General features: G+C 40.6%; 1 protein-coding gene across 2 annotated transcripts in view; it reads left to right on the top strand.

Moving 5' to 3' along the window:
* Positions 1-14,683, top strand: part of mettl15 (methyltransferase like 15) — a 69,605-nt gene that overhangs the window by 43,212 nt on the left and 11,710 nt on the right. For both annotated transcript variants that reach the window (XM_050040345.1, XM_050040353.1), the window contains exons 4-5: positions 10,698-10,889; positions 13,318-13,496. In XM_050040345.1, the coding sequence (XP_049896302.1) occupies positions 10,698-10,889; positions 13,318-13,496 (371 nt within the window). The remainder of the gene's footprint in view (positions 1-10,697; positions 10,890-13,317; positions 13,497-14,683) is intronic.

Below are 14,683 nucleotides of genomic sequence, written 5' to 3'. Positions count from 1 at the left end.
TCATAACCTTCCTCAGGTTAACCGAGGTAGCACAAATTTAAATGTTGAAGTCTAGTGTGTGTGTGTGTTCGTCTTGTGCTTGTAGCCTCTTCCTTTTTTTTCTTCTTCTCTGGACTGTAGATATTTTCATCTCTGCTCCCCTGCTGACAGCAATCAATCAGCATCTTGTCTCAGGCTTTGCGCAGGTAAAGGAAGTGAGTGGTCAACACGAGGGAATATTTCAGGCTTGATTTGTGAAGAGGCAGCGTTGTGTTGAACGGGCATGCGCTCAAACTGTCTGCAGTGAAGGTTCCCGGTGTCCTCACTCGGTGTACTCTTATTCCTGATGAATGCAAGGAAATATTTAGTGACAGGAGGAAATACTAAAATCTAGCCAAATATTATGCTTCATAAAAAGTAACCAGTTGAGCTTGAAGGTTTTATATTGACCTTGGAAACAAAAGAGTGACAATAATGACACATTGTGCAAAAGATATTTTGCCAACTTCTTTTGAAACATTTTAAGATTGGTTGGATAAAAATTTCTTGCATAGTGTAGATATAGTGAAATATATCAGATTAACCCTTTGGATCAAAATGGGTTATTCATTTCTGTTGGTTAACGGCACCTTGTAGTTTTGTAGCTCATAAACTTCATAGTATCTGTTAAGTTGTTCGGCAGATTCAAAGTCTCAACACTTACAGGACATTTTGTACTCTCTTTGACTCAAAAATATCTTGATCATAATTTAAACAAGACTCATTTAGTGTTCAGACAGAGCGTGAGGCGAATTTTAGACCTGTGCGATTGGAAGTGGAATGGAAATAAACCATTAGACTCAAATTCACACAAGGCAGCGCAGCCTGGCATTAAGACGTGTCAGTGCAAGATGAAATTGTTTCAGTTGGAGCTAAAAAAATCACTCATACTGAGGCTTTATAAACATACAGAGAGAAAAAAGGGATAGACTGGAGTCAGTGCTCCTTTTTCTAGCTAAACAACCCGGTCTCACTCCCAAGTCATCAATTACCGACACTTTGTCAGTGCCTATGATGAGGTCATGTGAAGTGTGTGATGTATGTCATGTGACGTTTCATTACGTTAAGCCCGGTATACACTCTTAGATTTTGGGCTGTCCCAGACAAAAGATTCAAATCAACCCAACTAAACTTAACAAAAGGAATAAAATGCTAAACAACACATACGAGAGGTAACATAACTGTCAGGTACACAGCGCACACATTTAGAGACACAACAGAAAGGGAAAACCACATCAGGGGGACTCAAACGCTTATGAATAAAAGTGGGTTTTGAGCCTGGACTTAAATGAGTCAATGGTGGGGGCAGATCTGATTGGGAGGGGATGCTGTTCCACAGTTTGGGGGCAGACACAGCAATAGCATGATCACCTCTGAGCTAAAGTCTGGAGCGTGGCACAGCCAGGAGCCCCAGGTCAGCTGATCTGAGGGACCTGGGCGTAGAATAGGGGATAGAAGGTCTGCGATATAGAATGGGGCTAGACCATTAAGGACTGGGCTTTGTACGCAAACACGAGAACCTTGAAGCCAATTCTTAACTTTCAAGATGACCAACATGACAGAAACGTGGAGATATCTTTAGTCGTGGCTCTAAAATGGTGGTCCTACGTTGCACAGTGAGAGAAGTTCAAGGATGGCCATGGTCACAGTCTTGCGATCAAAGACAGCCTGGGATAAAATTCTGAGTGTGATCATCTCACTGTGTGATTGCTGTTATGACCTACTTCTGCTAACCATCCAATAGAAACACAGCATGAAATGATGCACTGGTGCTAAACCCAAACAAACAGACAAGCAACCTAGCAGCTAGCAAACACATACAGACACACCGCAGTACCCAGAGTGCCCACAAAACTTCAGGTTGTTTAATAACGTGATCCTCTGTGCTATTTCTCACAGTTGGAGAAGTAATAACCCGTGCAGCACCCTTACACACTCAGTATAAGAAGCTATTGCATAGTACATTGTAGCCTGCGATTCAGTAGGCATCGTCATCATATAGTCTGCATACATCAAAGATGATGTCATACCCAAGGTTATTAGATTCATGTCGCACAGTGTAGCTTGCACTAAACTTATGGGATTGCTAAAGTCTCACAGTCTGTAGGAAGCTTTAGGTAGAAGCATACTTATTTCTAAACCTAACCACATGATTTTCTTGGCTAAACCTGAGGAAGTAAATGTAAAAACGAATATTTTTTACCTGCGTTCTAAGATTATTTGAAAGGAGATGGTCATGAGATGATGTGCTTTTCCTGTGAAACATGGAAGTTTATTTTGAAAAGACAAAGTGCATGTAATGAGTGGAAATTGACACACTGTCCCTTTGTGTCCAAAATTGACGAAGGAAGGGTATCTAGAGTGCCATAGTCTGACGTGTAGGGCCACTGACCAAGCGTTGGTATTTGATGATTTGTGAGTAAGAATGTGTAGAGCTAAAAACCGAAAATATGTACAGTCATAGCATATTAGCTGTTTGGGGAAAAATCAACAAGGACTGCAAACTGTCCAATGTTCAAATGTGTGCCGAAATTCATGTCACTTTGTGAATGAACACACCTTGAGAGTTAGCTAACTTCTTAAAAAGCTGGGAATTTTAATGTCTTCATTTAAACTCGTAGCTTCTAGTTTTATGTGGTACCTGGTTTGGTCACTGGAAGACGATGCTACAGTGCTAATGGGAATATACCAACATTTTTTTGTGGTGGTTCTTTTCACCATTGACTTCCACTGGTATCACCAGCACTGGCTCTTTATCTTTGTCACTTTCATTTCACATGTCCCGTGATTCCATCTGCAAAGCTCTGGACTGTCTCTGTGTGAGTTTTGGGAAAATCATATTCACTCTTAGGGTGGTCCAGTGAGATGCCAGAATAACAAAAAAATTGCATGATGTCAATGTTGTGGGGTGATACAACTATAAATAGCTCAGATCTCTTAAGCAATTATGAGCCCACACTTGGACCTCAGCACATACACCACTGAAACTTGTCCTCTTTAATAATATAAGACCTTACATAAGGCATTTATATCTCCAACTCTGTGTCTAAGCCACATAAAGAAGTTAATAATTTAGAAATGTTATGTAACTGTTTTGCATATTTTTAAATCCTTCAGTGGCTTACAAAAACGTGTTGGTGAAGAAGTCGCAGTATCTAGTGGAAGGTATGTTCATCACCTGCGTGTGGGCGGACACACAGACTACAGAATTTTAATTTCCAATAATTAAAAAGTAGAAGTCATTTGTTTAAAACACTTCATGATTACAAGCCTTTGATTTGCATGATGGAGCTTTCAGTATTGGATAATAGCTAGCTATTACAAGGGTTCAAAATGTTATTTGTGTGTAAAATGATTTATGCAAATACAATAAAAAGGCAAAGGTCTGTTATGTATAAGAATGTTGGTTACATCAGTCTGCTCATTTTCACAGTTCTCCATTCATGTACATTAACTGGGCAGGGTTAAAAACACAGCTTCATTAGCAACAAAAGCTCCTCCCATAACTGCCTACCAATAAAGCTGTGAGGTCCGGCTCAGTCTGAAGCTACACTCTTGCCTAACTCACTGCTCTTAACCCTCCTTTGCCAGTCAGTATGCTGGCTGGCGCTGATAGCACCACAAAAATGTGTCTGCAGTTAAACAGAGAATGTGCTCTTCATGGACCAGCTATAGTCCGACTCACATTCTTTCTACTCCCCAGCCGTAATAAAACCAGGAATTCAACAATCGTTAATACAGCCCTAACTTGTGTAAGACTCATTGGAAAGCTCATGGCTTCACCAGCGAGCACTGCCCTCCCCTCTCTGCTTTACCTCTGCTGACATCTTCAGACACCACAGTCGGGCTGCACAAGTAATCAGAGTACTAATAAAATTGCAATATGGTCAAGTGCAGTATTGAGAAAAGTAAAATGTGTCATAATATACCGTCACAAATAAAGCTTTGTGGTGCTACAGAGATGTCTCTCAACGCACAAATCATTCTCCAGATGTAAGGGAACCTGCTTGTTTGATAAGGACCCCAGCAAAGAAATCCCATCATCATCATTTTTATGTTTTTTTCAGTGAAAATTAAATGCAAAAATTACCATTCCCTCTAAAATTGCAACTCATATCACAATCACAATATCCGTCAAAAATAATTGCAGTATGATATTTCTTTGCATATGGTGCAGCCCTACACCAGAGCCACTCGTTCACTGCAAGTGGATAATTGTTAGCTGCTAGCTCATATAATTATTAGGATTAGGATTGGGATTTGATTGGCCAAACCACCTCCACTGTTGGTAAGGAATGCATTGTGACCACTTTGAGCTTGAATTTAAATGCAGTTGTGCTTCAGTCCACATACAACAACTACGTGGACAGAAATACGTAATCGCTCAAGACAGTTCTTCCAAACCAGCGAGGCAGCAGCTGCTCTCCCTTACCTGAAGCTGGAGCCACAGGACACACGGTGGTCTCTTTCTCATCTGTTCCTTTTGCTTTTGAGGAATCTCCCACGTATTATTCCTGTCCATCAATGTCTGTACAGTCAAGTCGGCCTGTTTCTTCCTTGTGCACCTCGCTGTTGCCTTGTAAATCTTTCTGACAGGCTCTGACACACAAAACAAAGAAAACTTTTTTTTTTTTTACACCAATATTGGGTCTGAAAATATAGGCAATATCACGATGTGTACCCTATGTAATCTTTATTTTGATTAATTTTAATTATTAATTAATTGTAATTGTTAAATAACAAACATTTATTTTTGTTATCTGTTATCGGGGGCCAGAATCAAGACAAGGCCCAAGCAACTGCATTTGGTCCGATCAAAGTATACAAGCATAACTTGGCAAGTCATATTGCAACTGAGACATATATGAAGCAGTGTCAGCAAATGGTGGAGAACAGCTAAAACTGTTCAGCTGTAAGTCAGTCTTACAACACTGACATCAGCACATGTTCATACCAGGTGTAAATGTAATCAGTAAATCATGTTTCGATACAAGACACATTTTATTGCAAGCTGTAAGGGGGCCAATACACGCACCTTCCGAATCCTAAAAATGCGTGGGTCACCGTGACCCACCAGTTGGGAACCACTGGTCTAGAGAAGCATTTTCAACATTAACAAGCTAACAGACAGAGTTAGGGACTAGTCTTAAGGCAACATAATCATCATCCACAGTAAAAATGGCTGACTTGTTCTAAAACCAATGAGACAAAAACTTTGTAAACTCTCACCAAAAAAACAGTTCATATTTTGAATAACCAAAAAAAATTTAGAAATTGAAGAAGGTGGCTAGAGTGCTACTGAGGAGGCAGTAACAGAAAGGGATTGCGCAGGTGATGGGAGAGAACAACAAAGCCTTTGCTATAGATTTTTCAACAAATCAATCACTGTGCAGGATAGTGAATAACAACAGCAAAGCAAAGGAAGGCCCTGGCAGCGTGGGTGAGATGCTCCCTTGCCATTTTGTCTTCAGTGGGTTTTGAAATAGAGGACCTGCCAATTTGTTTTTCTCCCTTGCATGCCCCTAGTAAGTCTTGAGAAGGGTGGAGTTGTTGTGTTCATAAAAGGGGCAAGTTGAATAAAATGTCTGCTAAGTGAAGGCTATCGATACCTTTTTTTTAATCAATATCTTTTAAGATACAGATGCTTCTACTTGGTATCGCTACAGTGCTTGAAGCAATGATTAAAGTCAGTCTTTGGTGCTGCTTTTCTACACATAAACTAAACTCAATTAAATGACACTATAGAGGAACAATAGAGCAATTACGAATTGGAAGTTAATAGCAGTTGATACCTTTACATGGCTTCTGACTGCAGCCTTGTAGTTGCGTGGAGCTGTGAACACTGCAGTCTGTTGATTGGTCAATAGCAGACAGTCACTCTTGCTCACGGCTAAGTTGTTGCTGGTTTTGAGGCTCATGTAACCACTGTTCATACTATGGCAAGTCTTTGATACTTAAGTACAGTACATATCAGATACTTTAGGACTTTTACTCAAGTCATATTCTAATAGGTGATTTTAACTTCTACCAGAGTCATTTTCTGGTAAGAAATCTGTACTTTTACCCAAGTGTGGCTTTCAGGTTATAGCTATAAATTTTCTTTTGTACGATAAAGCGAACTGCTACCCTGACATAAGCTGAACTTGCCGTGTTATTCTGAGCGAAAGAGAATATTAGGGCTGTAGCCGATTCAGAAGTGTCAGTCGAAACAGATTTGATTGTTCAATATGAATATTCAACTACACATTCATGAGCCAAGTAAGCCCTCTGAGCTAATGCGTGCTAGCTAGGCTAAAGACAGATCAGAAATGTGCAACACTTTTTTTCCGACACTAGATATCAAACTAAAGTCAGAGAGTCAGAAAGTTTTTATCGATGTGAGATGTAAAATCCCCTCATCTAAGCAGAAGAGAGAGGATAATGTTATCTTGGAGACTGACCGAGCAAAGCCTCTTTTCTTCCGGGCAGCTGCCTCTGTCTCACTAAGACTCATCCTGGGTGTGGGTCTGCAGCTGCCTGCAGCAGAGAGCATAGTGAAAATGAGGAACGCTCACTTTGCAGCTAAATCTGGGGGCTGAAATGTCCCCAGAAGTGCACTGCACACTGACTGACAAACAAAACTGCTCAACTTGACTTGAATCTTAGTCAACCGAGTGATCTCTGACTTAGGATTTCAATCTTCGACTTTCAGGGCCAGTCCTAGAGAACCTCACAAATTGGTCTTGGGGAGGTGGACATGCTGCACACTGCAGTTTTATTCAACTCTATGCTAATGTTTCCCCACTCTTTCATTCATTTAAACTTGTGTCCACCAGTCGATGGAACGTAAACAGGACCACGACACTCGTGTCATGATGAATGGCTACACAATGGGAAGATGCTTATTTACCTGTTGGCAAACTGGAAATGCATGCCATTAAATGAGTGCATGAGTGATGTGATATACCAATAGCAGTTGCTTTTATTTCATGAGTAATAATTCACTAGAAACGACTGGTTGAAGAAGGCTGCAGAAACCCTTTTTGCTCCTAATGTATAGATGCTAGCTCCTGTTGCTCTGCTCTGCCATCATCTTTGTTCACACAATGTTAAAAGGTCACATGAAAAATGCATGAATGTGGCTGGAGGATCTCACCACTCGTGCATGAGGAAGTGACTGTGTACACAGGGTCTTGCTCTATCAGTGGAAGGGAAGGATCTCAATAGATTAGCTGCCACAGTTAGTGGGCTTCCAAGGAAACACCTGATTCAGTTTTAAAAGGTTGACTGGAAAGCTTCTCGAGTCATAGTGGGTTAAATTTGAATCGTGAACCTGAAGTGGTCTCCACATGACCTGCTTAACACAGAGATGGGGACTCGAGTCATTGTGACTTGGACTCGAGTTGACTCGTGTCGCTGTTTTGATGACTTGTGACTTGACTTGACAAAAAATAAAAGACTTGAGACTTGACTCGGACTTGGAAGTTAAAGACTCAGGACTTGACTTGACTTGAGACACGATGACTTGAATGACTTGAGTGTTATTCACATCATGTTTTCGGTTAGAATATAAAATTAATAAATTAATTTAAAAAATAATGTCGATTACCCGGTAGGAGCGCAGGCTGAGAATGGCGTTGTCATGATTGGATCACTACCCTGTCAATCAGTCATGCCCTCTCTACGTACCTTACGTGTTTATTGGAGAAACAGGCCCTCTTATATCAGATAGGCATCAACATGTCAGCGGGAGGGGTACCGAGAGTCATCGTCTTCGGCTTTCGGAATTACCATTATTACGGCAAAAGACGAACAGCACAGTGCAAGACATGCGGCATAAACATCTCGGACAGCCAGGCGACAACTTCAAACTTTGTTCGTCATTTGAAGAGCCATTCTGCCCAGTAAGTGCTTGTCAATTAGCTAATATTATCTGGTTAGTCGGTAGTTAGCTAACGTTAGCTTGATACGATACGGGGGTGGGTCGGTTTGGTGGAACTTGTTTTTTAATTTATTTGCTAACATTAACCCCAGAAAACGTGAGCGAACATTCCGACCGGTTCATCACAAGACCGGCTGTACGTTTTATGAACGAGCAACACAGGGTTAAATGAGCTAAATGGGTGATTTTGGCCGCTGCCTTGGTTAGTGTGTGTGTGTGTGTGTGTGTGTGTGTGTGTGTGTGTGTGTGTGTGTGCGCGCGCACGCATGGGGGTCGTCCCTGCAAAGTAAACATTGCAGCGATGAAGTCAATGTTTACTGACAGTTACTTATATCTTGTCTTTTCACTTTATTAAGATCAGATTCTGCAGGTAAAATTACAATAATAAGGTGACTTGACTTGGACTTGACCTATTACAGGACTTGACTTGACTTGACTTGACTTGACATAACCTGTGACTTGACTTGCCCAAGAAAAAATTACTTGAGACTTACTTGAGACTTGCACATGTGTGACTTGGTCCCATCTCTGGCTTAACATAACCTTGACTTTCCGGATGTTGAGGGCACGTGTTTCTTCTTCACAATGTGTGTATGATGTTGTGAAACATGGAAAAGTGTCAATATTTCCCATTAACTGAAGAGGGGACTTTGCTTTCCCATTCAGTAGCAGTTGTGTGTAACCGGGTGTAGAAACACAGAATGTGGCATGCTTGGTGAAGCCGCCAGCTTCCATTAATTTTCTATGAGAAGCCATTATCAATTTGATGTAGAATACTATGGACAGCTGACACTTTGTCTGTTTTAAGTTGTGTTGTTAAGTAACCAGAATCTAACATCTTTCAGTCATCTCGTGCCAGCGTGATCTTGATATAGCATCAGGTCTGGAGACCAAAACCCAACGAGTACAAAATGTCATAATGTTATTGTCCACACATTCTGAAATTCTAATGTCAGTGAACATGTGAACATTACAATTTATTTATTTATTTATTTTTAAAGATTATTTTTGTGGGCTTTTGCCTTTAATGGATAGGACAGTGTGTGAAATGGGGAGACAGAGAGAGAGAGTCGGGACTGACACGCAGCAAATGGTTGCAAGCAGGACTCGAACCCGTGACCGCTGCAGCGAGGCAATGCCTCTGTACATGGGGCGACGGCACTATCCACTACACTACCAACGCCCCAACATTACAAATTTTGCCAACTCGATGTTTATTCCAAACAACCTTCAACATCTGTCCAACATCTTTCTTATGCCATGTTGACGTCCAGTACCCGCAAGGTTTTCTCTTTTTTTACCCCTCTAACTTTATTTAGTGTCGAACAGAACATGGTTCACATGATGTCCGACATCCATTGTTAGTAAATAGCAGAAATGTACAAAAAAGTTTCAGTACACATTTAGTTAAAGACATGAAATGTAAATGTAAACAGAGTATTCAGAACGGTCTGAAACGTGAGGTCTTTGCTAATTTTTTACATAGGTTTACCCAACTCCAAAGTCGTCGAAATCTGGTGCTTTGGCAGTGACTTGCGGCATCAGACACTGCCGAAAAAAGCCGTCCTTTAATATCAGCATAATACACTGCTGATTGCCGTTATAGTTTAGTGGGGCTTGGCGGCGTCAGAGCAAATGCAGCGGGACAAGAATGAAAGTTAAGGCGGCAAAAGTCCGAGTAGGGTGGGTGGAAGGAAAAAAAATCGTCAATTCAGGCTGTTGTACTGACGTAGTGCTTTTATTTTGAAATAGACTGTATGTAAAAGGTAAATTTCCTGTGAAAACGGAAGTGTATTTTGAAAGAAGACGATGCATGTAACAGGCAGAACTTGACACAGTGTCCCAGAACGTCAACAACCAACGCACTCAGGGTACCTCTCGTGTCGTATCTGGACGTGAAAGTTCCATGGCCAAACGTCGATATGTGACGAGATCAGAGTGAGAATGTGTTTTTACCTCATTACTTGAAACTTTGCAGATGTTCAGTATAAACACCAATCATTCCAATATTAAATGTAGGACAGAAAATATGGAAAAGCATCGTAATCATCTTTATTATCTTGCAGTCATGAAGTTGCCAACGTGTTCTCTTCCTATTACAGAACTCACTGAGCCAGTTGTGGAACCATCTTCCTGTATTATCACTGAAAGGAAGCCACTTTTTATTATCAACTACATAACTCCCTTTTTCCTCCCACATTGCATTATTTTGTCAAGGACTAATTCTGTAAGATTTGAGCTTGTTACCAGAGAAATCACTCAGGAACTCAGCTCATGTTTGGGCTTAAGATCTCTTTTTTTTTTTTGTAAGATATGGAACTGAATACTAGAAATACTTTCTCCTCTCCACAATTTAAACATTTATAAAGGCGTTTTCTACTCCAGAGTCAAAATTGTAATCATTGACATGCCTTTGAAACTGTTTTGATATTTTATTGTATTAAATTGTGTTTTATTCAACTGATAAACTGCTGAACTAAAAACATAAAGATAAAGGCATCTAGCTCGTAGTCACACAGACATCACAATGAAGTGTAGTATTTTCCCCGTCTTCTCATGTTATCATTAGTTTAATACAACCTCCCAAATGTTGCCAGTGGGCTGAATTCACTGAACCTTTAAAATACTCAACATCACTGAAATAATTCAGCATTTATTTTCCAAATCCATCATGTAACAACAGTGTTTTGACAGCAGCCATATGAATTGACACACAAATATCAAATTGCGTTATTCCTTTGCCTAATTGTTTCTCCAGTGGCCGTGTGAAACCATTGCTTGGCCGATTCAGCGAGCTCGACGCCCTGCTGTCCAACATGAACATTAAGCCAGGCAGCATTGATGCTGTCCTGTTGGATGCTGGCTGCTCCTCCATGCAGATGGATCAGGCGGAGAGAGGCTTCGCCCTCAGCAAGGATGGGCCTTTGGATATGAGAATGGATGGAGAGAGGTAAGAAATTTGCAACATGCAGTAGGTGTGACTGACTGGTGGGTTGCTGTTTCATTAATTGTGCTGTGTTAACAAAACTGGACATTAAAAAAAGCAAAATTTTCCTTATAAATAATGTTGGGAAGTGCTGGATATTTAGAATTACTGGTGCCTTGAAATTGCTTCAGAACTCACTGGAGCAGTGGCGTTGAAGTGCAGCAATTTTTTGTCCCCTAAATTTGTTTATAAAAATTCAATAAGTGAAAAATTCTGTGACTGATTTGTTAAATAAGTAAATTTTTATTTTTATTTTTTTTTTAGTATTTTTGTTTTTTTTAATGTTAACCTTAGTGCTGTAATGTTCAGAGGTGAAGTTTATATATTTGAGTTATTGGTGAGCTACGCTGTGAACTATTTACATATCTATGTCTACACAGTGAATTATTTACATGTTTGAATACTCTCATCAGTGACATTAAAACAGTTAGAATAATATGCAGAATCTACGTCTATGGTTTTCCTTACATTTAGCCAGCTTAAGCCCTCGTAGCCTCTGATTGGTTCGCTCAGTGACATGTGAGTCAGGAACAAGGAAGTGTTGTTCTTGTGAAGCTTTTGTAAAATGTTGCTTGAGAGAGTTATCCATCACCATCCTGCTGTTTCCATAAGAAGAAGCATGTGTGTTTGAACTCTGCTCTGCACTACATTGAAATCCCGCCTACCAGCTCGTTTTTTGGATTCTTCATTCACTGTGCAGACATGCAAGAAAAACAAAGTTTTCCTCACAAATTCGGGGAAACACAGATGAAGTGTTCCTTTAAAATGCTAATGAGAAATTGAATTAATGACAGAGGATGTATGACCACAAAAATGATAATACAATGCTACAAATGCTGCAAATTTGTATGTATGTATATGTATGTTTATATCCATCCATCCATCCATCCATCCATCCATATTGGTGTATATACTGGTCCATATATAAAAAGAAATGGTGTAGATATATAAAGTTAAAACTTTGTCCGCCAGAGTGCACTGGCAAGTTTATTTTTCAACTGTAAAATGTCCTGCTTTGATTTCGTTTAATGGATCCTCATCAAAAAGTTTTTGCTCTGTGTGTATTTAGATGAATACATTTCGGCTGATATATTAGTAACAGATTTTTTTAAAGGTCTAGTGTGTAGGATTTAGTGGCATTTTGCGGTGTGGCTGCAGAACTGAAATAACAAACTCCTCTGTGCCAAGCATTAAGAGAACTACAATAGCCAACAGTAAAATGCAAATGGCCCTATCTAGACGCAGTGTTTGGTTTGTCCATTCTGGGCTACTGTAGAAACAACATGGTGGACTCTTTAGAAGAGGACCCACTTGTTACAACCCGGCTCAAAGGCATGTTTACAAAAGAGTTAAAACATGTTTATTTATATAAAGTATCATAAAGAACAGAATTAATGTGAAATGTAGGTGTGTATGGGTGTGTGGAAACGTCTGTAGTAACCAAAAGAACAGCAGCTGCGCCTGCGAGGGAAGAGAGAGGGACTGCGAAAGAATGGAGGTCGTTAAGGGCGGAGCACACTGGGCTCAGGTGGAGCTCGTCCAGCTAACGACACCTTCATTTAGTACCTGCAAAACACAATCAGAAAACAGCACTACCAGGACACGGGAACCTGTAGTAAAGGGCCGTCACAGTATGTAGATATAAACGGCTCATTCCAAGGTCACAAAAACACAACAATTTTTATTTTTAAGGTATTATGTACCGGGAAAAAAGCAGTTATGAATATTAAACACTTCATTTCTGCCAATAGATGCCCCTAAATCCTACACACTGGACCTTTAAACTGAATTATCGCTGTAGGTGTTTGCCTCAAAAATCCTGTATCAGTCGAGCTTTACCTTTTAAGTTGCATTTTAATCTTGGTAATAAGTGTACAAAAATGCAAAAGTGCTTCCACAATTTAATGTGAATATTATTTTTGCAGCAATAAAAAGAGAACAAAAAGCATGTGGCTAATTTTCATTATATTTGAATCATGGCAGCATCATCCTAAATCTCTCTGTGCATGCATGTGTTTATGTATATGCATGTGTATGCGATGCATGTTTATATGAGCAATATATAAGATGGCTGGATGGATAGATAGATGATGGATGGATAGATAGGTATGTATAGGCGTATATGCATTGCAATTTATAGCTTCTTGACTGAATTCATAAATATATATGAATCACTTTACAAGGTCAGTATAATGTGCAAAGCTACCAGCTAAGATAACCCCATTATAAGCTATTGCACAAGCTGCATTTCTCTTTTCATCCCCTCACAATCATTCTATTCATAACTGTCAGCTGTAAAGCTTTTCAGCTGTAGCTCAGAGTTGTCAGGATTCGCCACTGTCAGCAAGGACGTGACGTCAAGCAGCTTAATTGGGCTTCTCTTTGTGCGTAGGTACCCCGACATGCCCTGCGCTGCTGACGTTGTGAATACCTTAGATCAACAGGCTCTTGCATCCATCCTCACTGCATATGGGGAAGAAAGACACGCCAGGAAAATAGCTTCAGCCATTGTGGAGGCACGCCGTGTCAACCCCATCACCCGGACACAGCAGCTGGCCAGCGTGGTGGCAGGTAGCTAGACACTATCCTGATTAATTCCCCGCAGCATTCTGGAGGCTGCGAGGGAAATAAAACACGAGTGGAGTTATTAAGGCTGTCTCCCAGTGGGACATATTTGTCTCAGAAAATTACGTGGACTGTGACCTCAGTCATCATCCTCTCTCCTGCCTCTGTTTTGGGTGCTTTTCTTCTGCACCTTCCTTTGAGAGAGCTGAGACAAAGACAGAGCTGAAGGTGGCTGCAACAGAATGTGGCTAAAACAAACAGTATTTCACACACTAACCCTTCTCTCTCCCTCTCTCCTTCCATGCTGCTTTATTTTCCCCCCTTTTCCCCCGTTTCCCTGCTCACAAATATGCACACACACCTGACACATTTGTGCATAAAGCCGAGATTACATTGTTTGTCCTCACTGATTGTTTTCTTTTTTTTTTTCTTTTTTTTGTCTGTCGTATGCCTCCACATTTGAGCTGCTGAACGAGTGAGATGTCGTTTCAATAGTTATTGCACAGAGCAGTATGTGCGTCAGTGTCACCCTGGGAGAACAGGTGTGAGTAAGAGCAGCTGTTTGATCTTTTTTGAAGAGCAAAGCGAGTCACCATCAATGTTTATTTGGAACAATCCAAGAGGTTTTGATTTCAGAAAGTTCCAGGGGGGCTCTATGAACAACTGTGACACTCACGCTGACAGGAAAAACTTAAAGTCACAGGAGAAATAACGAAGGTGGGAGGGAACCACTTTGGGGACTTGGTGGCATTGAGGCATCATATAAAAAAGGTCTTTTGGTCATGCTGTCTTTTTCTTCTCACTTAGTTGTTTTAGTAGTGTAGGTTGTTCTCCTACACATTGCGCAGCAGTAAACATTAGGCTCGTTCGAGATGAACTGCGCCTCGCCTGAAAAGTAGACGAGAGCAGGCGGCCGCAGCGGGGGGCGGACAGTTTCCAGCAGCCTTCAGTCCGTGCAGGAAGTCACAGACACACTTACATCCTGTCTGGAATGATGTCAGTTCATTAAAAAAGTGATCAGACCCATATATCAGTTTGTTTTTACCATCAGTCACACAACATGTTTTCTGTTCACAGAATAAACCTTCAGATCAGACAAATACAATCTTAATCTCTAGAATTCAACAAAAATGAGTAGTTTATCTAAAACGTCATCTTGTTGAGTCGACGTCTAAACCAATCAGCTGTTAGAT

The sequence above is a fragment of the Epinephelus moara genome, chromosome 1, assembly GCF_006386435.1.
Source record: "Epinephelus moara isolate mb chromosome 1, YSFRI_EMoa_1.0, whole genome shotgun sequence".
NCBI classification, from domain to species: domain Eukaryota; kingdom Metazoa; phylum Chordata; class Actinopteri; order Perciformes; family Serranidae; genus Epinephelus; species Epinephelus moara.
This window is presented reverse-complemented; position numbering and strand designations above follow the sequence as displayed.